This window comes from Arvicola amphibius, chromosome 11 (genome assembly GCF_903992535.2).
Source record: "Arvicola amphibius chromosome 11, mArvAmp1.2, whole genome shotgun sequence".
Lineage (NCBI taxonomy): Eukaryota > Metazoa > Chordata > Mammalia > Rodentia > Cricetidae > Arvicola > Arvicola amphibius.
The window spans coordinates 14,299,416-14,315,705 of NC_052057.2; the positions used below are offsets into that span (position 1 = coordinate 14,299,416).

The following is a 16,290-nucleotide window of genomic DNA, read 5'->3' on the forward strand; positions in this document are numbered from 1 at the left end:
ACATGTTTTCTGACCGCAGATTGCTTTCCAAATGTCCGTGTGGCTCCTAACCATAGTTAGTCTAGAGACAAGGAGAGAGAGGGGGGGGGGGAGGAATGAAGTGGAAATTAAGAGTATCTGGCCCTTTTAAAATATTCCATCTGCCCCCAATGATCCTGCTGTCCCCTCTGGATACGACTTTCAGTCCTGACCCAGGTTAAACCTCTATCTTAGGGCTTCCTGCCCCATCTTCAATTTTCTGCCGAACATGTTATTGCAAACAGCACAAGACACGCTCTTGACCTGATTGACTGTCTGTGCCCCACCTGCCTAGGTGTGCTCCAGATGTTTGTCTGCTTGCTCATCCTCCTCTCCCCATGACCTAGGATTTTCACAGATCTGCAGAGGAAAGACAGTGCAAAGATGGGCAACAGGACGGAGTGCCGTTTGGATAGTCGCTAGCCGTCCGTGTGACTTTGCTGTCCATGCGACTTCGCTGTCCATGCGACTGTAGAACGGGTCGCTCCGGAATCCCATCTGTGAGTGCTGGAGTCCAGGGCAGACCGCGGGCAGTAGGCTGCAGGTCAGAACGGCAGAGAAGCTACCCAATCAACCTCTCTTTCCTGGTCAGGTTTCCCCCAGCATCGCAAGCAGTATTTAGCAAACTGGGTCTCAACCATTCTTTGGCCCTTTCAGAGGGGTGACCACCGCTGATAAGGTGGGCCAGACCCCCAAGTATCTCTAGCTGTCCTGGATTCTCTCATTTTCCGTCTCTTTCTTACGTATCACTTATGTGATACGTAATGTGTTGCGTACTAGGTGGGTGGGTGGTTGTCCCGGGAAGAAACTCTAGTCCTCAGGCCTGACAAGAGCCTTTTTATTCGCTGAGCTATCTCTCAGGACCCCAGGGGCCCGGGCTTCCCCCGCCCTCCCTCTCTGTTTAGAAACAGCAGCCACCTCTTGCCTTTACAGTCACATTGCCTCCGCGTCTCCCAGCACTAGAATCTGGCTCCTGCTCAAGGCCTCTCACCAGCATTAAGTAATCCACTTGATTCTCAGAACCTCAGTTTTGCTGCCCACCACCCCTTCCTCCCTGCCTCGCCTCCAGGCTGACCTGCAGGTGTTCATTACCTGCTCAGAACCTCAGCACACTTTCCCTGTTCCCAGCTTCCTCTTCTAAGTCCCCACCAAGGCCCGAGGCAGCCCATTCCTGTCACCTCTCTCCTCTTTGGCCTGCAGCTAACCTTTGGAGTGGGTTCTCTCTAAAGTCAGACAGTTGTGAAATCGCAGCAGCTGCGGGCGACAAAGCCAGGTTCCCAGCGCTGGGGTCGGAGTGTGCCGTCGAAGAGGCGGGCCACTGCCCTCTGACCCCTCTCACCGCGTAATCGGGGACACGCTCTGTGACCCGCTTTCCCGGAGGCGCCTTCTGGTCCTTCTGCTTGGACAGGACGGCGACCCGGGGGCGGAGGGGAGTGGCCGCCGCGGCCTATTTCCGCGAGCATCCAGACCCGGTTCGGGGAGCTCCACGCCAGCCTCCCGCATCCACGCCGCCCGGTTGGCCCTCCGCCGTCAGCATCCATGCAGCCTCGTAGACCCCAGCTGCCCGCGCTGTTGCTGAGCCTCTGGCTGCTGCTGAGCCTCGCGCTGCCCGCGGCTGCCGTGGCGTCCCGGGACCGGGAGCACACCGATGTCCCCACGCGGCCCCCGGCGGCGGAGCTGCCACGCGGGATCCTGCGGCGGGCGGCCCACGCGGCGCTGCACTTCTTCAACTTCCAAACCGGCTCGCCCAGCGCGCTGCGGGTGCTGGGGGCGGTGCAGGAGGGCCGCACGAGGGTGAGTGGGCTGTGATGCGGAGGGGCACGCGCGGGGACCGCGGTGCAGATCGTGCTGCTCGAGCGCTGCGGAGTCCTCAAACGCTGCCTTTGCCTTTCCGACATTTCCGAGGCCAGATGTACTTTACATGCTATAGGGACGTTTGGGGAAACTGAGGAAAGGGTCTCACAAACAGTCCCTGGTTAGGGTCCCCAGCGTGGGTGGCTGTTGGGATGCACACTGCGTACCAAACTGACCTTTGGCTTAAATTCTGCGGCTTCTACCAAAGGCTGGGGAGGTGTGTCCAAAGTCTAAGCCAGCTCTCAAAGTCGCAGATAAGTTTCTGGTGTGTCGCCCTGTTTGGTTAATTGAAGACTACTGTGTAAGATTCCTCTAGGCCTGCGCAGGGACCACCTAATTCTGGCGCCTTCCTGCTCTAACGAGCGAGTGGTAGGGCCGCAGCAGTCTGTGATTGTAGGTGTGGATTTGTGTGAGCGAAGCTGTCTGTCTCTCTTCATCAAACGGATTTTAAAAGTTTACTTTTAAACTGCAGAGTCCCAAAGGTAGTGTAGCTCCTCCGAATGTTCCACAAAACCACAGTCCTGCGGCCTTAAATCGTGTGTAGCTCTGAGCGTTAAGATTTAAATCGGTAGGATGGTAACGACTGTTCTCTGTCTGGGATCAGGTGATGTGAACCGCCCTTTGGAGGTCAGCCTTGCTCCTTATTTCTAGAAAAGGCAAACTATTGTGATTGTTTATAAGCAAAAACCTTTACTGTCTCAGGGACACGCCCCGCCCAAGCTCCAGTCTTTACTAGTTTATCAGAAAAAGGAGGTCACGTTTAGAGCTCGTCTTCCTCTGAGGGAGGAAAGAGGAGCCCTGAAGGCAGCCTTGCCGGTTATCTGTAGGAGACTTCTCTGTTAAAACAAAACAAAACACCCAGACTGACAAAGTATACCAGTTTTCAAAGACCAGGGATCTTTTTCTTTCATTCCAAGATGATTTTCAGAAATCATAAATAGCGAGAGTGAGCCAGCCACTGCGCAAAGGTTGGCAAGCCTGGTAACGTGACTTTGGTTCTCTGATCTGGAGGCAGATGGAGAAAACTGACTTCCCCAAGTTATCCTCTGACTTCCACGTGCCTGCTATGGCATACATGCCCACACATAAGAAAAAATGCAATTTTTAAAGACATTAAATATCTTGCATTTCTGTGCATTTGGCCACCCTTTGGAAAAGGAGTCTGGCATCCTTACGAAATAAGCTAGCTCTCAAAATCTGAAGGAAAACCCACTCCCCTTCCCTTCACCAAGAACTCTGGTATGGCTTATCCTCTGTAGCAGTGTTCCTGACTGCTACAATGAAGACCCTACTTCATTGCAAGTGGCATGTGTGAGAGTAACTAAAACATGGGATCCAAGACATCAGCCCAAGAAACAATTCCCTGGTGTTATGCTTCCTCTTAACCACCCTTGACCTCCCTGGTTTCTAACATTTATGTGATTACAGGAGCCAAGGAAAAGAGGTCAGTGTGCCAAGAATCATTTTCTGCCATGAATCAAATTGTTTTCCTTAAAAGGCTACTAACGAAAGGTCCACCCTTAAAGATGATCAAGCCAGCCAGCCTTGGGGAGATAAACATCTACCAAGGGCATGGAATGTCTGGGAGGGCGGCAGAGTGAGGGGGAACGCCTGGGGCCTGGGGATGAGGGCTGATTGCTGGCGAGGGATTGCAGTAAGCTGGCTTCCTAGGGTCTGCAGCAGGTCCTACTGATGCTTTAAACTGGGTCTTGTTTTACCTCCAAAGAGCCACACAACTTGGCGACCCATATATAAGTATTCTCCAGCTATCACCCCACTTAGGATAGAAATAACATATTCTGCCAACACCAGGTGGTTATAAAGGTTGTGTCATATGCTAAAGCAGACAAAGTATCAAAATAAGAGTTAGAGGTAGCCCATTGCCCAGTCCCTAAATCTTGAGCATTTTGTGTTAGGCATGAAGCTGGATTTTGTGGTCTTACTTCAGCTGTGGGGTAGCAACCTTAGGAAGGCGTCTTTGGCATTCTTTTTGCTTTGAAGCGCTTAGCCACCTTTCTTGGGTGACAGAAACTTAGCCTGATGGGGACAGCTTCCAGAAAGGTGGCTGTAGGAGCTCCTATGGCGAGAGAAGCCGCAGCCCTCAGGGAACTCATCTAGTGTAGGTAGATGGCCTCCCTCTGGTTAGACTCTCCATCCCATGGGCACTTTGTTAGGATAATGCACTAGGTTGCCACGCTGCATCTCCTTTACCTGGTATTGAACCAGGTGGAGCAAGTGGACACCTGAGTGGGAGAAGTAGAACTCATAGGGATCCCTCTTCATTTAGGGCCGGGTATACTCCTTTTTTAACGTGAGGGGCTGGGACTAAGTCTGGTTTTCGAGGTAAGGGATCAATTGCTGTGGGTCCAGTTATTGTAATTTTCGGCTCCAGGGATTAAGCCCACAGCCCCATACATGCTAGGCACATGTTCAACCACTGAGCTACCTCCAAATCCTATGTAACGAAATGACTTGGGTCATACACCATGAGGGTGAATGGCAAAAGCAAGAGAGGTGTTTTCCAGTGTGGTCCAAATCTATGTGCATAAGCCAGGTCATGATGAGGGATGCAGTTCTTGATGTAGACTTCGTCTGAAAACAACAAACAAACAAACAAAACAACAATGGAAGCCAGGGGACCGACTGATGTTTAAAGACTTCTTCCAGCCTGGAGATTTCTTTGTTTGTTTCTCTTAGAGCCTCAGGAGTCCTCATTCTGGAAACACTGTTGCCCTCTCGTGGTCAAATGAGGTAATCACTGTAGAGTATGGTTTAAGAAAGTGCAAGTCTCTGGCTCCTGATTGAAGATGAGACCTTAAGGTGGTGCCCTTGTGTTCTCTGCTATCCCTACCTGATGTCACCTTGTTCCTGGTCATATGCTACCATTCCATGACCAAAAGTGTTAACTTTTCTGCTACGATGTGGCCTAGCCTCAGGATCACAGTTGGAGCGGAGCAGATCCTCCGTGGTGTTGGAAGTTCTCAGGCTTCTGGGGGCGTCCAGGGTCAGGCCCATGGGTTTCTCCACCCCTGGATACTTTGCTTTCACTGAGCTGTATGGACTTGAGGAGAGTTCTGTGGGCACATACTTCCTAAGAAAGCCACCTTATTCAGGAATCTGCTGATGTTTGGAAATTGGTCAGGGTCCTGTTTGCCATCCAGGATCAGACGCAATTCAAACAGCAGGGCAAGGTGTGTTGGGGGAGGGGATTGCCCATGCTCTATTCCAATAAAAACTAATAAGTATAAATGTATCCCTTTAATTTTGATGTAGAGCTGTTTAACTAGAGTGTTTTGGGGGTCTTTCTAGCAAGAAAGGACACGCTTCACTTCGGTTTCCATCTTGGTTTGCAGCCAGTGGGGTGTGCACGTAGAAAGGATAAGGTACCTAGTCCTCTACTCCAGCCTTTCCCCTGCTTCTTCCACAATCGTGGCTTGCTCACAACAGCAAGAGTTGAAGAGACCACTCCGTCAATTCTTTCCAGAGCACTGAGCTTGGACCTTGTGAGTGTGCTAGTCAGTTTTCTTGGCATCCTGACACAAGTCTGGTCAGAGGGAACCTCAGCTGAGAACATGTCTTCATCAGACTGGCCTATAGACAAGTCTGTGGGAGTATTTTCAGGATTAATGATTGATGTGGGAGAGTCCAGCTCATTGGGAGCATCGCCACCCTGGGCAGGTGGCCCTGGGGTGTATTTAAGAAGAAGTGGGTATTGAGAGAGTCACAGGGAGTCAGTAAAGCAGCCTGACCTCTGCTTCAGTTTGTGCCTCTATGTTCCTGCCCTGCTTGAGTTCCCATCTTGGTTTCCCTCAGTGATGGACCGTGATAGGAAAGTGTAAACCAAAGAAACCCTTTCCTCCCCAAGCAGGTCATGGCCTCTATCACAGCAATAGGATGCAAACTAGTTCAGCGGGTAGGACACATGTTTCATACCTGTTCTTCACAGCTCACCCAACAGTCGGTGCCTGATCAGGTAGTAAGTGCATCTTAAATAGCGGGCCTGGAGACGAGTCAGTGGTTTTTGGAAAATATCAGATCACCCTTGCCAGGTCAGAAGGTAGAGCAGCTGCTGCTCTCAGGATTCAGACCAACTCTGACTACCGCAGGCCTGAAGCAGGAGCAGAATTCGTCCCCTGGGCCACGCAGATCCAAGTGCATGCACTCCACTGAGAAAGAAACGCACTGCTTCTCAGTCGATGGAGCACTTTAGTACAATATTAGACACCCAATTACGACTCTTCTTGAACACTTCTCTCCATTAATGTCAATAATTCAGAGTCAATCATTAAGAACAGAAGAGCAATGCATTATGTAGGATGTATTACATGGAGACAAAATTGGGGAATCAAAGAGGCCGCGATGCATACGCAGGAGCAAAGATAATAAAATCATAAGGCAAAGCCAGGTTTTCCTTCCCTGGAAACAGCCCTTAACTTTTAGGGCCTTTGTGAAAGGGCAGCCAAATCAGAGACCCTGTAGGGCCTTGCTGTCATTAGGCCTGCAAGCTGCCGAAGGAGGAAACCTTACGGCACTGAGCACAGGGACACACAAAGTAGCACAGTCCTGGCCTGGCCTGGAGAGGCTCAGGCAGACTACAGGCTTTGCCCACCACACCAGCTCCTAGAGGCCAGGATCCGGGTCCAGAATTGGGCAGCAAATGCCAGCGGTATAAAACCTGGGTGTGATTTTCCTTGTTCCTTGCCCCAAGTTCCCAAGCGACTAAACCCAGATGAGCCAGCCAATAGGAATGCCTTCAGTCATTCTGTAACAAGTTGGTTTTGTTCATATTTTTCTCCTGTCTGCAACATTTTACATTTGGTTTTCCACATGTCAGACCAGGGTGTTTGTAATCACGTGGTATTAGCAGTGCCCCAAGTAAAGACTACTGGCCGAGGGCAGGTTGATCTTCTGGGGTGTCTGCCCTAAAGCCTTCCTTTAAGGCTCTTAATGGTTCCATTGGAAGTTGAATGCAAATACTCAATCCCCCAAAGATTCATTTTTAATACTAAAAGATAAACAGTTTCAGTGACTGCTAAGCAGTGAGTCACTCCATGCATGCACACAGCCAGGGCAGGGGCAAGTCATCCGGAGAATGTTTTAGAGAGCCAACCCCACGCTGGCTAAGACTAGGAGCCCTGACAAGTGTCCATTCGGGTTATTTGTTATGATTGCTCAAGGTATCATCATCATCGCCACTAAAATCAAGCTGTGAAAGGGAATCTTGTGTGTGCTCGTAAAGAAGACAATAGTCACATCGAGGACACATGGCCATGCCCACAGCTAACATTACATTAGCGACCACAACTAATTCTCTATATTTCTTCCTATGTTCACATGACACATTACCATAATGCTCATGGGTTCAACACGTGAGATACACTCACCCGCAGTTCTAGAGGTCAGGGGTCTGCAGTGGGTCCCGCTGCCCCAGAGGTTCAGCCGAAGCCCCATTCCCTTGCCTGTTTGGTACCAGCTGTGCTCCGTGGCTCATGGTCCCGTCTCTTCTCCTCCAAGCCAGCAGGGTCACGTCTCCTGTCTCCAGACTAACCGAGGGTAATTTCATCATAATGAGTACAGTGTATTATGGTAATTCACGATATATAAAGATTATTCATGATAATGATTATGAATGACCTTGGGGAAAATCCCAATTGTTTGCCCAGCCACACCAGTCCTGGGGCCCCTGGAAGTATTTCCCGCACTGCCAGGTACTGATGGTTCTTGGGAAATGGCTGCCCTTGTTCCCTTTGCTGGCTCTTGAGACCATTACAGTACTCCACTGGCTGTGGCCTGTTACGAACGTGAACAACTTCTGTAATATGAGCGCAGTTTGCTTTATCTGCCCTTGCCTGAAAGGCGGAAATGCAATAATATAATTCCAGGGCTTAATATAATATGCACTCTGTCTAGAACCTAAGAATGGCCCAGCAATTTTTATTTACAAATGAGTTATTTTTCTCCAAGCAAGCCTGACTCATAAAAGTAACCTTATAAAGTGGAGATGTTGGCTTTTTTTGGGAATAGCATGACATTTATCTTTTCTCACCAAATATGAAGATGGAGGGGACATTTAGAAGCAGAATGTTAGACCAGTGGGTCCCACTGCCATGAGAGAGGAGACTGGAAGCCCTCCTAGCGCGACAGTGTAACCTGCTTCTCACTTGCTCACCACCCCAGCATGAAAAATGTGGAAAGTCCTCAGCCGTGACCCGAAGACAAAAGGAGAGGGACAGGGTTTAACAAGCAATGGCAGAGAGGAGAACAGAGGGAGTATTTTTGCTGAAGCACAGGGCTTCCGTTCACACGTGAACCTTAGGTTTGGGTGTCTTATCACTCAGGTTCTTGCTTTGCAAACGAATTTAAACAGGGAGTTGAATTTGTGAACTGTGCTCTTGGGATGGATAAATACCTGTCGTTTGTCTTCTAGTTCCTTGGCTTCTCTTTAATACTTATACCTCCTGTCTTGCTTTATACAATGATTCGGAGACAAAGCAACACAGAAGAAACCTGCCACTGGGCAGAGCCTAAGCAGATTCTGCCCCCGAAACAGAGCGTTAGGATGCTCCATTAGGATGGAAATGACTCTGCGGTTGATGATGAGCAGCTTTTACTGAAAAGAAGAAGTGAATTGATAGAGCTGCACTCAGAATGTGTGCTCTTGACTTCTGGATGCACACACCAGCGCTATATATAGCAGTGCCTCCGCCGTGGTGGTTTTTGCTCTCTGTGGTTTCTTACCAGTGGTCGATAACAGAAATACGAAGTGGACATTTTCAGAAATAAATAATTGCTAAGTTTTAAAATACATGCCACCCTGATGGTGTGAAATCTCATGCTAGCCCGCTCTGCCCCGCCCTGTATGTGAATCACCCAAGTGTCTAGTGTATCCACGCTGTATATGCTACCCTCCAGCTAGTCACTCAGTAGCTAGACTGGTTCTCAGATCAACTGTCGCAGAACCATAGGGCTTGTGTTGAAGCCATTTTACTTCCTAGTGGCCCTAGAGCAGAAAATGTCACTATAGAACGTCACAATTGTTTTATTTTCTTGTTGTTCTGCTGTGTTAGCCAGGGGTCTTTACTGGAACATATAATTTAAGTGGGGGTTTATTAGATGGACTTACACAGCTAGAGGCAGGTTAGTCCCCCAGTAGCCCCCTGCGGGATGGAAAACCTGCGAAACCAGCAGCTGCTCACTTCCAGAACCTGACAGCCGAAGAACAAAATGTGCCAATGCTGTGGTCCCAATCTGAGGCTGAAGGCCCAGTGAGTAACTGAGCAAGGGCAGAGCCGAAGGCTGAACTATCTCGTCCACAGATAACGGCCAAAGCAAGTACGCCTGCGCAGGAGGTTGAATGTACCGGAACACAGAGTACTACTAAAAATAGTCACTCGCCTTCTTTCGGAATTTTAGATAAATCCCACATAAAGTGTTCCATAGGTTAAGAGGAAAGGAAATCATCCAATGTATGAGCTTCCTCCTTCTTCCATCTTTTTGTTCTGTCTGCACCTCTGGCCGATTAGACCCACGTTTGGGACGTTCGGGGCATGTCTTCTCTTCTCCATTTCTTTCGCCACATGCCAATCGTCTCCAGAAACATTCTTGTAGACACACCCAGAGTTGTGTGCTACCAATTTCCTTGGCATTTCTCAATCCAGAAGAGTTGACAACTAAGATGAACTCTTAATCCATTCCTGTGCCTACTTTGTTGACAGTATCGCGGGTATGCAGTTATAGGACAAATGCCACAGGGAGCTTCGTTTTGTCTGTGTTTTCAGGCACCCACTAAGGATCTTAAAACAATGCTGCTGTGGTGGCTAATCTTGGCTGCCAACTTGAATACACCTGAAATTAACTAAAACCCAAGCATCTGGGCATTGGTACCATGTGAGAGGTATTTCTTGATCGGACCACTGAGGTGGGAAGATCCACCCTAAATCTGGGCCATAGCTGGTGGCAGCTCAGCTAAGGGGACATGGAAGAAGGAAGATTTCACTCTGCCTGTTTGCTCTTACTCTCATTGGCAAATCCATCCACCCTGGTGCTGAGGCATTCCTTCACCTGATTCTTTAGGACTCCAACAGAGCAAAGACGGACTGAGACATCTAGCCCCGTGGACAAAACATCTACCAGATTTCTTCAAGAGATAGTCCATTGTTGGACTAGCTGGACCACAGCCTCTAAGCCACTCTAATAGCCCCAACCCCTCTACCCTTTTTGTTTCCAAGACAGGGTAGGGTTTCTCTGTGTAATGGTTAGCTGTCCTGGAACTCACTGTAGACCAGGCTGGCCTGGAACTTACAGAGATCCGCCTGCCTCTGCCTTCGGAGTGCTGGGATTAAAGGTGTGTTCCACCATTACCTGGTTATGCCAAAACCCTTTTGGAGACGAGTCTCTCTACAGAGCCCTGGCTTTCCTGGAACTCACTGTGTAGACCAGGCTGGCCTCAAATTCACAACAATCACCTGCCTCTGCCTCTGCTTCTTCTGCCTCTGCCTCTGCCTCTGCTTCTTCTGCCTCTGCCTCTGCCTGGATTAAAGATGTGCACCACCATGCCTGAACTAAATTCCCTTTAAAAAGTCTCTGAAATAAGCTTTCCAATTCTCTAACATGTCTCGTTAATGCAGCATGGAGAGCCCTGAAAGTCTACCGTGTGAACCGATTAACAAGCTGAGATAAATACATTTGATTATCCTGACTCACTTACTGTGAGAAGCAAAGAACTCAGTGACTCTATACATAAAACTTGACAGTCCGTGGAAAGACAAAGAACATAATGATTCTGGCTGGCTGCTTCTAGCACCCCGGGATAAATTAGCAAAACCAAAGAATGAGCTCTGTGATATAACCAATGGCTAGCATCTCAGGATATGGTAACAACGGGAAAGAATGAACCCAGTTATACAATTGCCCAGCTCCCGATGTACATAAACAGTCCAACAGCTTCTAGATGTTCCCTGGAAGAGAATCTCCAGCAGCCACTGAGCTCAAGCTGTAGAAAAGCAAACCAAAGCCCTCATGATGAGGCTGAATGACATGAACTCAAACCCCAGCCTCCGAGAGTGTCCAATTAAAGTAAGGCCACTAACCAGCAAAGACTGAGATCCTGTAACTTTGGATGGGGATGTCTGGAAGGACCCTAGTGAGCAGAGAACTTTGAACCCTAAGATTCTCAAGGGTTTATCTCACTTGAAGAAGGGCCATCACATTCCCAGTTAGCTCTCTCTGCCTGTGGATCACCATGCCTGCCTATTGCAAGGCCTCCCAGCACAACAGCCATGGACTCTAACCCTCTGGAACTAGGAACCAGAAATTAAGTACTTTCCTTTATAAATTGCCTTGGTCATGGTGCTTTGTCATAGCAATAAAAAGTAACTAAGACATCTACACACAGCTACACATAGTTACGTGGGTAAGTACCTCGTTACATTAAAGCAAGGTACTTACCCATGTAACAGGAAGCAAGAAGTAAATTTTCTTTTAAAAAAAATAATTTCATTTCAGACTGCCCTTCTTGGAAAATAGCCCACACTAGACTTATAGCCCATCAGTTGCTGCTGAAACAGAGGGTGGCTTTGCCTCCTAGATTTCTGAAGTATCATAGTTTGATTCTCCTGAGACTCTGGGTGCTTACACTGACAACAGTTTGAAATAAGTCCTCTATATTGCTGACCCTGATGATGCCTTAGCTTCACTACTGAACGAGCTACTTGTCACTTCTTATCCCTCAGAACTTCTATGGCTCCACGCAGCAATGAGAAAGAACTTCTCAAAGTGTGGTCCCAGGACCAGCAGCATTGATAGCAGCTGGAAATGGTTAAAAAGCAAGTTCTCAGACCCCACCCCAGACTGCCTAAATTAATACTTGGTGGGTGGGCCCAGAACATGGTGTTTTAGCAAGCCCCTTTAGTGCATTCTGGTAAGCAACCACAATACCAGGATAAAGTCTATGTAAGAGACCTCCTTTAACCTGGCCCCTGCCCAGCACTGTGACCTTAACCCCAAGTCTACCCCATGTTGATGTGCCAGCGCTCGATCCGGGCCACTCCTGTGCACTGGCTCTCACTCAGTCCTGTCTGGAGCAGTTTTTCTGTCTCTTGCTTGTCTTGTTTCTTATCTTTTCTGACACTTTCCACACCTACTCTGAGTTTGCTTCTGCGTTCACAATGTATCCAAAAGGGTCTCTCTTCAGGGCTCCTTCTACAGTCCCAGGGCATCTTTACATCTTTACGGATTGTATCACATCCTCCCAAAGGGGTCTGTTCAAGTCTTTATCCAGCTGGTGAGTGCGTCCCTTACTGTAAAGAGGGTTTCGGAAGATGTGATGGAGGGACAATGAGGTCCTACTGTATTAACCTGGGCCTTAAATCCAGTGACTGCTGTCCTTTTAAAAGGGCCATGAGAAGGGGCAGACAGAGGAGGAGAGAACACTATTTAAAGGCAGAGGCAGAGGCTGGAGCGATGCAGCTGCAAGTCAGGGATGCCAGGGAATGGGATTCACTGCCTGCAACCAGGAAGAGGCAACAGTGGATACCACCTACTACCAACTACCTGTTGTTTTGAGACACCCAGTTTGTGATCCTTTCCTATGAAACCCTAGCAAATTAGTACAGAGGTCCTCCTTGGCCAGAGAAAGGTTCTTATCTACAGGATCTGGCTTGCAGGTACCGTACAAAGTCCACCTCAGGCCAAGGATTCATTCCACCACTCCCTCGCACGCACACACCAGCAGCAGGCTTGCTGGCATCCTTTTCTTGGAAGGGACTGCTGACACCTGCTTTTGCAGCCTCTGTGTTTGCAGTCTTGGGAGGATGGGCTCTGAGGATAGGTCATAGGCTACAACTGACAGCTCTTGATGGGGCAGTTCTTCGTTCTGGGACAAGTTGCCTGTTTCTTCATTTATAAAATGGCAATAGTGAAATATCTACTTCAAGGCTTTGTGACATAAGTTTCTACACAGGATCTATGGGAAGTCAGGAGAAGCACAGAATGAGAGTGGCAGATATATATATATGGATGGGTGACATGGGTAGATAGATGATGGATAGATAGATAGATAGATAGATAGATAGATAGATAGATAGATAGTAGATAGATCTGGTTGATTGTAATAGGTACAGACATAAATTCATTCCCTCCCAGTGGCTTACAAGTTGCTTTATACATAAGCACTAAATGAACACATGGTGTTGATTTGATAAGGATCTGTGGAGCTTTTGCTTACCAAAAAAAAAAAAAAAGAAGAAGAAAAGAAAGATAGGTGTAGGGTGATGAATCTAGCTCTTTGAAGGCACCTCATTGTATGTTTTCTCAAACAGAATTTTGAAAGTAGACCCCAGCCCTCCCAAAGGACTGCAAGTCAAACCCAACAAAGCCACGGCACTGAGCAATTCCCAGAAGCCAGGACAGCACAGCCAGAAAGAGCAGATACAGCTCTTCTCATGGCCACCAGGGAGCAGGAACTAAGGGCTCTACAAACCAACTGCACAAAGCCCAGATTCAATATAAACTCTATGGCACTAATGGTCCAGATGGTAAGGCATTATGTCCTAGGCTGTAGCACATACACTGTCCTTTCTCACAGAACTACAAAGAGCCCCTGCTAATTCCTTTGTGTTGTAGTCACATGGCCACTTGCTTTGTCTGCCTTTTCTTAGTAAAGAATGTTATTCTGGAAAGTGTGGGAATAATGCACTCTCCCTCTGGCTGTGTCTAAGAAAGTAGCACAGCATCTTCATCTGTTCTGCAGATGGTCATTTTGGGTGGCATGGGATGCTGGGCATTAGACACTCAGATTTCCCCTGCGGTCTATTCCCCGTGGTGGGAAAGCTGGGGCTGGCTCGCCTCTGCATGGTATTGGATTTGGCTCTTTCAAAATGAATTGAATGTTCTCACTTTTTTTACATCACAGATGTAGAAGCCTCTTATGCAAGATGCAGAGAGACTGCGTGGTGGGCAAGGTGGGGGGGGGGGGGGTCAGTGGACTAAGAGGGGCCTAAGTTCAAAACCTTGCATTGTGCTTCCCACAGCCCTGGTTCTAGGCACTCTAACAATGAGAAAACTAATGAAAGCGTATACCTAAGCCCTGGGGGTGGGGCACCAGCACCAAGTCACTTTGGACTGGATTAATGTTTTTAAATGCTTTTGCGTCTTTTAAAAAAAACCTGTCTGTAAATTTGTTTTGGAAAGGTATGGGAGCGGGGTGCTGAAGAAATAACTTTCTGGTTCAAGGTCCATACTTATTTTCCTTTGGGAGAGAGAGAGAGAGAGAGAGAGAGAGAGAGAGAGAGAGAGAGAGAGAGAGAGAGAGAGAGAGATCATTTGTATGCTCGTCCTCAAACCAACCACCCGCCAACCTCTCCATTGGCAACAATTTCCAAATGTAAGCTGCATTTGTGTTTGTAAGTTACAAATATCCTATTTGTAACTGTTTATTTTTTAGGAAGTTATATTGGTTTGTAAAAATCAAGGTTTTTAGAACCTGTCCATGTTGCCATCTATATGCCCACGTCGTTCCCTGGCATTGCTGTATAACATGCCATGAAGGTACCCCCATGGTAGCTGCTCACTGACACCCGCGTACCACATCGTGCCTCAGTGAAATGTTCCTCATCAACCTGCTCACAGCTTATTCAAGATATAAAGAGCAGGGTTTCTTGACTAGAGATTGCCCATACAGATTTGGTTTGATTAATTATGAAGATTGCTGATAGCCAGGCTGTACCAGGCTAGCCTCCCACCAGCCAGGCAAGGCAGTTGTAACCCCAGGTCATGACCAGAAATAGATCCCATCTACCTTCCCATTGCTAATAATCTAGAAGCTGTATAGTGACAGCTCAGTTTCCTTCCGTTGCATTTCCTTCTGCTGAGGTCAAACAGGCCTTCAGAGCTACCTCAGCACACCTAACTCATGGAGAATGTTTAAAAGTACCCAGCATTGGCCCAGTTCGATGTCTGCTATGCTGATGTGGGATTCCCCTCTGCTGTGAATATCATTGGTGGATAAAGAAACTGCCTTGGTCTGTTGATAGGGCAGAACTTAGGTAGGCAGAGGGGGAGGGGGGAGCTAAACTGAATGCTGGGAGAAAAAAAAGGAGGCAGAGTCAGAAAGAAGCCATGTACCCCCGCCAGAGACAGACACTGAAACTTTGCCAGTAAGCCACTGCCAGGTGGCCATACACAGATTAATGGAGATGGGCTAAATTAAGATATAAGAGTTAGCCAATAAGAAGCTAGAGCTAATGGGCCAAGCAATGCTTTAATTAATACAGTTTCTGTTTGATTATTTCTGGGCTGAGTAGCCAGGAACAAATGAGCAGCCTCTAACAACACTATGCTGCATCCCAAATGATCCTTGATGTCTGCATGTTGTCTCCATGGTGTTACTTATCAGTTCATGGAAACATGTGCTAAGAGCTACACAGTTGGGCCGTTTGCCCTTGTATGAACTACATCACACAAAGCTAGATAGTACTGTCACCCAGTGTGGCTCATTAATGCGACCAAGAGATGCACGAAAACAAATTGTGTGCAGCTGCTGCCAGCCTGTCATGTCATAGCGTTCTGCCGCTAATGTCTCTTTGTATAAGTACAATATATTCTAGAATGATAAAGTCACAAATCTCAGCACAACAGGCACATAACCCAGAAACATGGCGATTTATTCTCAAGGGTTGCACATTGTTCGCAATTTGATAGGCTATACTTCTGAGATTTTTTTAAATTTATGTGTGTGTCTGTGTGTGTGTATGTGTGTGTCCAAGTGCCTATGGAAAACAGAAGAGCGCATCAGATCCTCTGGAGCTGATGAGTCACCTGAGACGGACGGAGGTTCTGTGAGTCACCTGAGACAGCTTCTAGGAACCAAACTTGAGACCTCTGCAAGAGCAGCCAGCCTTTAACCACTGAGCCATCTCTCAAGCTCCTCCCTGAGTGCTGCCTTTTTATACAACTGACATAGAGTAGCATAATAATCTTATAGAACCACAGACATGTGGCCCACAGTTGACCAAATATCACTGGGCATAACTTCTTTTTTGTACCTTCTTTAAAATGTTAGATTTAGTTATTTATCTGTGTAAGTGCTTTGTGTGTATGTCTGTGTACCACATGCGTGCCTGATGCACACACAAGTCATAAAAGATTGTCAGAGCCCCTGGAACTGGAATTAAGGATCATTGTGGACCACCATATAGGTGCTGAGAATTGAAGCTTGGCTCTCTGTAAGAGCAACCAGTGCTCTTAATCGCTGGGCCATCTCTCCAGCCCCCTTTATGTACCTTCTGATGGGGCTTGTATCAACCCAGCATGTATTTCTGTCCACATTTGTGGTTCCTGCCTTGGCTCAAGTCCCTCCTGTCCCCTCAGGAAGCACCCTTCACTCTTGGTGTTCTGTCCCATCCTCCCTCCTTGCTGTGG

General features: G+C 47.9%; 1 protein-coding gene across 1 annotated transcript in view; it reads left to right on the plus strand.

The window, feature by feature from the left end:
• Positions 1-1,331: 1,331 nt before the first annotated feature.
• The window catches only part of Rarres1 (retinoic acid receptor responder 1), a 35,206-nt gene continuing 20,247 nt past the window's right edge, over positions 1,332-16,290 (plus strand). The window contains exon 1 of the mRNA XM_038347132.1: positions 1,332-1,812. Within this exon, the coding sequence (XP_038203060.1) occupies positions 1,558-1,812 (255 nt within the window). The 5' untranslated portion in view covers positions 1,332-1,557. The remainder of the gene's footprint in view (positions 1,813-16,290) is intronic.